The following is an 8,028-nucleotide window of genomic DNA, read 5'->3' on the forward strand; positions in this document are numbered from 1 at the left end:
GCTTTGCCAGCTATGAAAACAATAAAAGAAGACCTAAAGCAAGAAGACCTCCTACTCTCCCTCACAATTCCTTTCTTCCCTGAAGAGGTTCCTTTGTATGTGCAGAGTCAAATGCAAGGCTCATTGTTTCTGTCACTTTCCTGTTTGCTTTTTGTACTTCCACTACTAAAAAACAACATTAAAACTTTGAAAACATACAGAGGGAAGGGAATCAAGAGGAAAAACCAGCTGTTTCCAGCAGTTAACAGCTGGGGTGGAGGAGTACCCACAAAATGGAAACAAGTCAACAGTGGGGGATGAGGGAGAGCAAAGCAGGGCGGAAGCTGGAGAGGAAACAATCATCATCCTGTGCTTGCTGTTACCTGGGACTACACTGTCAACATCTGGGAAAGTATCCAGAATGGTCCTTTGAAAAATATGGACTCCAAATGACTGGTCATCCCAAGGACTGATGGGGAGCGGGTCAAATGCCTCCACAACATCAATCTTCACTTTGTCGTCAGCAATGATGTTTCTAACTGCCTCTAGCACCTATGGGCAACAGACAGGCATTGAACAAGCCAAAGGAATGAGAGATGGCCACAAATGTTCCACTTTCCAGAGAACATCTGTCGGTCAACTGCCAACTGTGGCTGCAAATACAGCTGCAGAGTTAGGACTGAAACTGTGGGGCAGCCTCTCTTCCTCTCACTCAGTGAACGGCTGATACTCAAAGTAATTGGTTTTGACCAGTCTAATCAGATTCACACCATGGTCTCAAGGTATTCCTGAACTGCATCAGTCCTGACAACTTGGAAGTTAGGTCATCCAAGTAACTAACCCAGGAAAAGCTTCCAGAGAGGTCAACTTCCAGCAGAAGCTTGGGAAGGGAAGATGTTATTTACTGCCAATGTTTCGTACCTGCTGAAGTGTGCAAGATTCCATACTCTCACAGGTCACAAACCTTAACACTTCCAATTTCATAACCACATATGATCCACAGAAAGGCTTCTGAAACCTGCCTGATATAACTGCAAGCCATGCTTTCAAGCCTGGCCTGCCTCTTGCTCTGCTCCACATCCAGAAGCCGCAGTAAACAATGCACTTTGTAATCCATCTCAAAGGAGGAGAAAAGGCATCCAATAAGCTGTGTTTCTGACAGTCTCCATAAAGGAGCAATTCCCAAATCTTCGCCCTCTACTGCTTCTATGAATACAGGGGGAGATGAAATGGCCAAGTGTCACCGTGCAAGTGTTGAAGGCTGGAAGTACCTCGGTAGCCTTCTCTGCAGAGTGGATGCGGAAGTTCACAGTTGCTTTTGCAGAAGATGGGATGACATTTATCTAAGAAAGAAAAAAAGGAAGAGCCAACTCTTAAAAGGAAGTTCAAACCAGATTAAAATTCCAAGTGCAAACTCAGAAACTGCTCAGACGACTCCAGCCTAATGCTTCACTGTTTCCACAAACAGGAAAGGTGGGATCTCTTTCTGTACTCTGGGTTAAAACACTCTAAATCTCACCCAGAATGCAGATAAATCCACAAAGAAATATTCATCAATACAACAAAAATGAAGTTTGCTGATAGACACAAGTTTTCCTCTTGAGACAATTCCCCTCCCTTCAGAAACTTCATACTGAGAAATTCTCAAAGCTGATGTTGGTCTTTTTAAGCACTATTTGTACCTCATCCTCATATTACTTTTCCCCAATATGAGACACGTAAGTCACTTAAATGATGTAACTGAAGACTCTTTTCCTACCAAAATCAGTATTTATAATTTTGTTAAACAAAAATGGTATGAACTGTAAGGAGAAAAACCCAAACCAACAAACAAGAAATCAGGGTGTCACTTCTCTCCTGGCCACTCAGTGTCACTGTTCAGCCACTGCATCTTGTTTTCTTGTCCAGTGATGCTTTTCAGTAACAGATTTTTCAGGGACACACCAAACAGCCTGTTTATCTTCCAGGGCTACAGTATTTTTGGATTAGCTACACCTCCTTATCAGGGCAAGATCTGGCTGTATCAGCCAGAACCTGTTATCACTCGGTCCAAGGTGCACGCTCCATACTTGAACGAAGGTAAATGCCAGACCTGTGCTCACAAACGCAACCCCATCTGGGCTAGGGAAGTCTTTAGGACTGTGAGTTCCAAATACTGTCATTGATACTTTGTGTGATCACACAGAAAACACTCTTTTCCACCCTAAAATCTTGACACTAGTTTACAGAGATCTTTTTGTGACAGAGAGCAGGTACTTCTGAAAGAAACTAATATTCAACTGCGGCTAAAACCAAGCCACCCCTGGAGTAAAAATGAGAGCGGTGGTGACACCACACAGGGTCCAAGACCAGGGCCCATACTGATCTTGTAACTAGGTATAAACAGGTAGAAACAAAGTGCCCCAATTCTCTCATTGTACTACATGGAGAAAGGTCAACATGAAGCTACCTTGATTCCCGCGTTAAACATCGTCACCGCTGTAGTCGTTCGAATCAAGGCGTTGGTGGAAGGTTTCCAGGAAAGAACTCTTACAAGGAAGAAACAAGAAAGAAGTTTAATAACAGTAAACCAGAAGCACCATAATTCCATAGTCTATAAGCTGAATTATAGCCTATTTAATGAACAAAGTGGTTATTAGCTGGAAAGTCTAAACTATGAAATGATAGAATTGATTTCCTGGGAAGACTAGAAATGGCTTGTGGTCTTCATCTTCAAAGGGGGAGAGATTTGGGAATGTTTAATCAAGAATCTATTTTCTTACCTGCTGACAACAGGGGAAAACAGCCATAGATTGCTCATGATGACATTGAGGGGAAACGTGAACTAAGTGGAAGAAATAAAACCACAAATCAGAAAGTCTCTAGTTTTCAAGACAATATGTAGTCACTCAGCTCTTGTTGAAACAATGATCTGGGAGAAAGGCTTAAGCCTTCTTCTTTCCAGGAACTATGTAACTACACTCTAAATTCATTGCTCTTCACTTTCCAGTATGAAAATCTGAGAATGAAATCACAGTTCTTTCCTCACCTCTGATGCGAGGTGCTCCATAGTCATGAGTTCTGGCCCATGGCCAAAGAGGTTGCGCAAGGGATTCTGCTCCAGTCTACAGCAAAGCACATCAACATGTGACATTTAGAACCCCATTGACTATCACCACTCCAGGAGATCAATAGGAATTTGATTTCTGAAATGCATCCATGGATTTGAGATGCAATCACACTGTCCTCTCCTGGTAAGTACGTCTACAAGCACAGCTCCCCGACTGATGTCTGAGCATTCCAGTCCCATACAAAGACTTTCTTAGAACACCTGAAAAAATCCCAAAGCCTGACACTTATAAGGAATACATGGAAATCTAGAAAAATACACACCAGATTCCAGCATATCTTGACATATTAAGTTTTTCTAAGATACATGTTTATTAGCCAATCTGATATCTACAGAGACATGTAAAGAGATGATTCCCCCAGTCACATTGTGACTTTTTGACTTGGTAGTTGTCCCTTTGCTGGGGATTGCATTGCAAAGAGAGCTACAAATTTCAATGCCAACTATATTGTGGGAATTTACAAAATATAACTATTTAAATAGTAACACAGCAGTGACTTAGGAGTCTGCTGGGCTGTCCTGGATGTCAGATGACAGGGCAGCTCTCACCTGGTCATCGCTGCTGCAAGAATGCCAATACTTGTCTCCTTCGGGGGAAAGGATGAATGTCCTGGCTCTTTTTCCACAGTGAAGTTCAGTGTTATTGAGCCCTTTTCTGTGATAGCAATTCTGTTCAATGATAAAGAAGTAAATGATTAATACAACTCCAAACACACATGCACAGACCACAGGCAAAAAGAACTACACTGTGTATTTTCACTATCGTAAAAACCACTAAAGCAGCAGCAACATCAAATCCTCAACACAAGCTTTAGATGTTTGGAGGGCTGATGTCTTGGCTGCTTCTCCCGTGAGCAGACACTACAGTACAAACATGGTTGCCCTGGCTAAATGGAACCTTCTGCTGCTGTCAGCACAGCTGTGATGGACAGCAAGCAAACACCAAAGGTCCTCTGCTTGCACTTTGTGCACTGCTGCAGCTTCAGCAGCACCAGCACTGCCACATGCCTTCAAAACATATTTTATTGCCATTAGCGAGGTCATTTCTTACAGATTAATTCTTGAAAATGGGTAGTTTTCATCATGGTCAATGTGTTCTCTCTTACACTGCTACTGGCTTCTTCACCCCCGTGACGATGCCATCTAGTATGGCACTGCCCTCATCCAGCAAGAAGCAGAGCTTCACTCCTCGTGCTTCCAACAGAGCTGCCATCTCCATCGCTCCCTTCCGACCAAGCACCTGTGGGAATCAGCAGAGGAACTCATCAAGTGAAGCCATCCCATTGGGAAGAACACTGGAAAACATCTTGCTGTTGATACTGCCCAGTGCTACAGTGCAAAGAATGCAAGAAACCCCCTCGTGAGCAGCTCCAGAGCAACCTGTCAGTAGATCCTTCCCAGCAGAATTCACTGGAGATCATTAATGGCCCAGTAGGGGATGAATCCATATCCACACAGGGGAACGCTCCCATCCACAAGTCACTGAAATTGCTTTGAATCCTTGGTTCTTGGACACGGTGAGATATCAGAGCCCTGAGCTCCACAGGTCAGTCTTTTTAAAGAAACCCACCTCATCTGTCTCTCTGTACCATTCCTAGTGGGCATTCCCACAACAAACAGGGAACAGTTTTGTTTGCTCTTCCTGACCATGTGGAACAGCCACAGAAATCTTAAACCAGCTTCTCATGTACTATGTGTACGCCAAAACGTGACTCCTTCTGCACCTTCCACGCAGAAAAGAACTGGAACTAGCACTCTCCTGTGTTCTTTTCTCTTTGCTCATCTCACCAAACCCTTTGTCAATGTCAAGTAAAGCCAAACGATCAATATTAACTATGACCACGTACCTGACACAGGATCTACCCACACAACCAAGAAAAACAGGAAAGACTTTCTAGGTAAACAATGTTTTAAAATTAAGCCTTGTTACATACATGAACAACGCAAACTTGTTACTGCAGAGAAAGAAAATACCTCTTCATCATGTCCAATACCAACATAGAAAGATCTGTGGGGTCTGTAATTTCTTCTCAGCAAAAACTCTAGAGCTTGCAGAATCCCCTGCAGAAAAAAACCCAGAATGTATTTACTGTTCTTGTGTGGTAGGAAGGAGAAGAACAATACAAAAGAATGCAATGTGATGGAAAAGCAGCATGATGCATTCACAGCCCTTAAGGAGACTTTGTCCTGTTCACAGTTGAGCTTTTATTTCTACAGCTCCTACTGGGGATGTTCACATTCTCTGCAAAACACACTAATCACTAATGTTTAAGACTTAGTGTGCTACACAATGACAGTGGGCATACACAAAATACACTGTCAGCTTGTTCCTGCTCCCAGGGAAGTCACTGACAAACTGCACAGGAAGCCCAGCAGAGCTGGGGTTCTCCAAGGAACCCACTGTTCTTTAAGTTGTCTGTCCAACACGCAGCTTGGCTCCGACCTGAGCTACCAAATCCATTTATGTGAATGAGAACTAGATTTTGTACAAGCAGTGCAAAGATGACAGAAACAGGAGAGACTTAACCTGGAGAAAGGAAATCTCCCATTTGCTGCATTTGCTTTTCTCTGAGAAGAAATGACACTGCCTCCACCTTGCCACGTTCACTGCGACTGTTCATTGTTACTGTCCACTTGTGGAGTTACTCATGCACTTCACAGTAAAAGGAAGCATCAAACCAAAGCTGCGAGTTGCAAGGCTTTGATATTGATGATTAAACAACCTGAAGAAACTTTCTAGGAACACAGTCTATGCAGCCAGAGGATCTGTGACAGTGCTTTGCTAAACATCTATTTAAATTGAAATAGAGGGCTGTCATGGAAATGATCTTTGCAAGTCACAAAGGACTATTTTCCTTATTAATTTTTCCATCAAGCTTTTCCCAACTGAGACACCTTTCACAGATCAATCTATTTTGTACTTTATTCCTCCCAAATGTACTTAGTACAACAGCTCTTTGTTCTGCCACTGACTAGGTAGAAGATATTTGACTCTAATGTTAAATAAATGGTGTTTACTCTGAAACTCAAGCCTTTTCAAAGGGCCAGGTTTGGCTTTGAATGCCCATATGACACCTGGGAAGAAGTACAAGGTCTATCCCTGACTTCAAACACAGCATTTGATATACAATTTAAATATGGCAAATTAGCCATATTTAGCCTCTGTGAATATGTTTTTCTGCATCTTCTAAGAGCTTTCTCTCAGCTTTCCTCAGTAGTAAAAGGCCATTCCAGTCACCTCTAAGAAGTTGGGAGAAAACTGCAGGGTTTAGGAATTTATCACTAGCATCCTGCATGCAAACAGGGGCAAGAGAGACCATGTAGTGAATTTGAAGAGAACAGATTCCTCCAATCTACCTTTTGTCAGGCTCTGTATCTCTCTGAAATGATATTACCAAGGCGACGTACTATGGCAGAGTTCTTGTTATCCAGAGTTCCTCGTCCATAGATGAATCCTTCATGCTCTGCAGCTGAGAAAGGAGGGAATTCCCAGCCCTCCGGGGGAGCAGGCACAACATCCATGTGTGCAAGCAGCATGTAGGGCATCATCTGAGGGTTAGAACCCTGGACAGTAAAGAGATGGCTGTATTCACCAATGACTTCATGCTGAATGAACTCTGAGGAAAACACAGCTGGGAAGACTGTGAAGAAAGACATTAAAAACATGTGAATAAGAATGTCCACTTTTATCATTTTCTGCTCATAGAGTAGTCACCTATTGAGCCTCAGGGGAGGGAGCACTGACTGACCACAGGGGAGCTACTCCAGGAAGCAGATGTGCAGCTTCCTTCTCACACTTCTACCAACCCATCTCACTTCATATTTAACACAAAGGAAAAGCTAGTGCACTGCTGTGCACCAGTGCTGCAGCTCTGCAGGTAGCAATGATGGGACTGCCAAAAAAACAGGCTGAAGCATGGGTAGCCATCCTATTTTTGAATTTTTTAATGGCAAGGTCATTTAACCAAGTCAAGAACCAAACCCCAGGTTCAAAGCCATTTGAACCTTCTCTGTTCTAGCTTTGGCCATGCTATATCACTGCATGGTGCAGAGGTGACTTGTGTGTGCTGGTTTTGCCAGTCCTTTCTGGAGGCAAACCAAGCTTCATATCTGTTCCATTCTGCTCAAGAACCACATATACACTCCTCTATTTGTCTACTAAAATAAAACCAAGCAGCAGAGATGGTTAAGAGTGAGTTTAGTACCTTTCCGAATGTAATTCCCAAACTCTGCCATGGCAGTTGTATTCAAGTCCTCTGGAGATATGGAAACAGTTGGGATTTTAATAGCACCTTCAATGGAATATGAAATAGAAATCATTTGACACTGAAATCAGTCAAACAAGACTTAAACTGCATTTCAAAAGGGAAAGGAATATTTATGTTCCTGAGTGTTTTCCAGGCTTTAAAGATTATCTCACGGGATAGTGAGAGCTGCCCCCATCAAGAAAGACTGATGTAGTCCAGCTGGGCTGTGTGCAAGCAGCACACCAGTGCTTCCTTCCAGTTTCAGCCAAGGTATTTCCCTAGATACTCCAACTCCATTCTTCATCCTACTGTGCTGAATGATACTGTCAGAAGTGCCCCTGTCCAGAAGCAGCTGCGTTTTGCTGGGGTGATCCAGTTCCTCCTACTCACAGACTATTGTGGCAGCTGCCAGATGGCAGGTCAAGGTTCTTTTTCAATAGTAAGTGAGGCTGCAACAAGATTGTTTCATAAAGACAGGTCTTTTGTTGGTCCTTCTAACCTCCTCTGTCATTTAAACAGGGTCAGACAAGGCTGCTCTCCAACATCAAGTCACTGTCAAGCAAAACATGGATCCCAGTCACAGCTTTCCTAAAAGCATGTCAACTGAGGTTACAGATTTTATCAAAGGTTGTGTTTTTTGAGACTCACAGAACCAAATGGACTCAGAGAATCCCAGCCTGGTTTGGGGTGAAG

At 43.1% G+C, this 8,028-nt stretch overlaps 1 protein-coding gene across 1 annotated transcript in view; it reads right to left on the reverse strand.

Moving 5' to 3' along the window:
- The window catches only part of PM20D1 (peptidase M20 domain containing 1), an 8,710-nt gene extending 1,326 nt beyond the window's left edge, over positions 1-7,384 (reverse strand). Inside the window, exons 1-10 of the mRNA XM_010013086.1 lie at positions 7,294-7,384; positions 6,497-6,729; positions 5,063-5,149; positions 4,195-4,328; positions 3,638-3,757; positions 3,008-3,083; positions 2,742-2,803; positions 2,429-2,507; positions 1,251-1,322; positions 363-531 (exon numbers count right to left, since the gene is read on the reverse strand). Coding sequence (XP_010011388.1) covers positions 363-531; positions 1,251-1,322; positions 2,429-2,507; positions 2,742-2,803; positions 3,008-3,083; positions 3,638-3,757; positions 4,195-4,328; positions 5,063-5,149; positions 6,497-6,729; positions 7,294-7,324 — 1,063 coding nt within the window. The 5' untranslated portion in view covers positions 7,325-7,384. The remainder of the gene's footprint in view (positions 1-362; positions 532-1,250; positions 1,323-2,428; positions 2,508-2,741; positions 2,804-3,007; positions 3,084-3,637; positions 3,758-4,194; positions 4,329-5,062; positions 5,150-6,496; positions 6,730-7,293) is intronic.
- Positions 7,385-8,028: the final 644 nt, after the last annotated feature.

Source organism: Nestor notabilis, unplaced genomic scaffold (genome assembly GCF_000696875.1).
Source record: "Nestor notabilis isolate BGI_N333 unplaced genomic scaffold, ASM69687v1 scaffold23474, whole genome shotgun sequence".
Lineage (NCBI taxonomy): Eukaryota > Metazoa > Chordata > Aves > Psittaciformes > Psittacidae > Nestor > Nestor notabilis.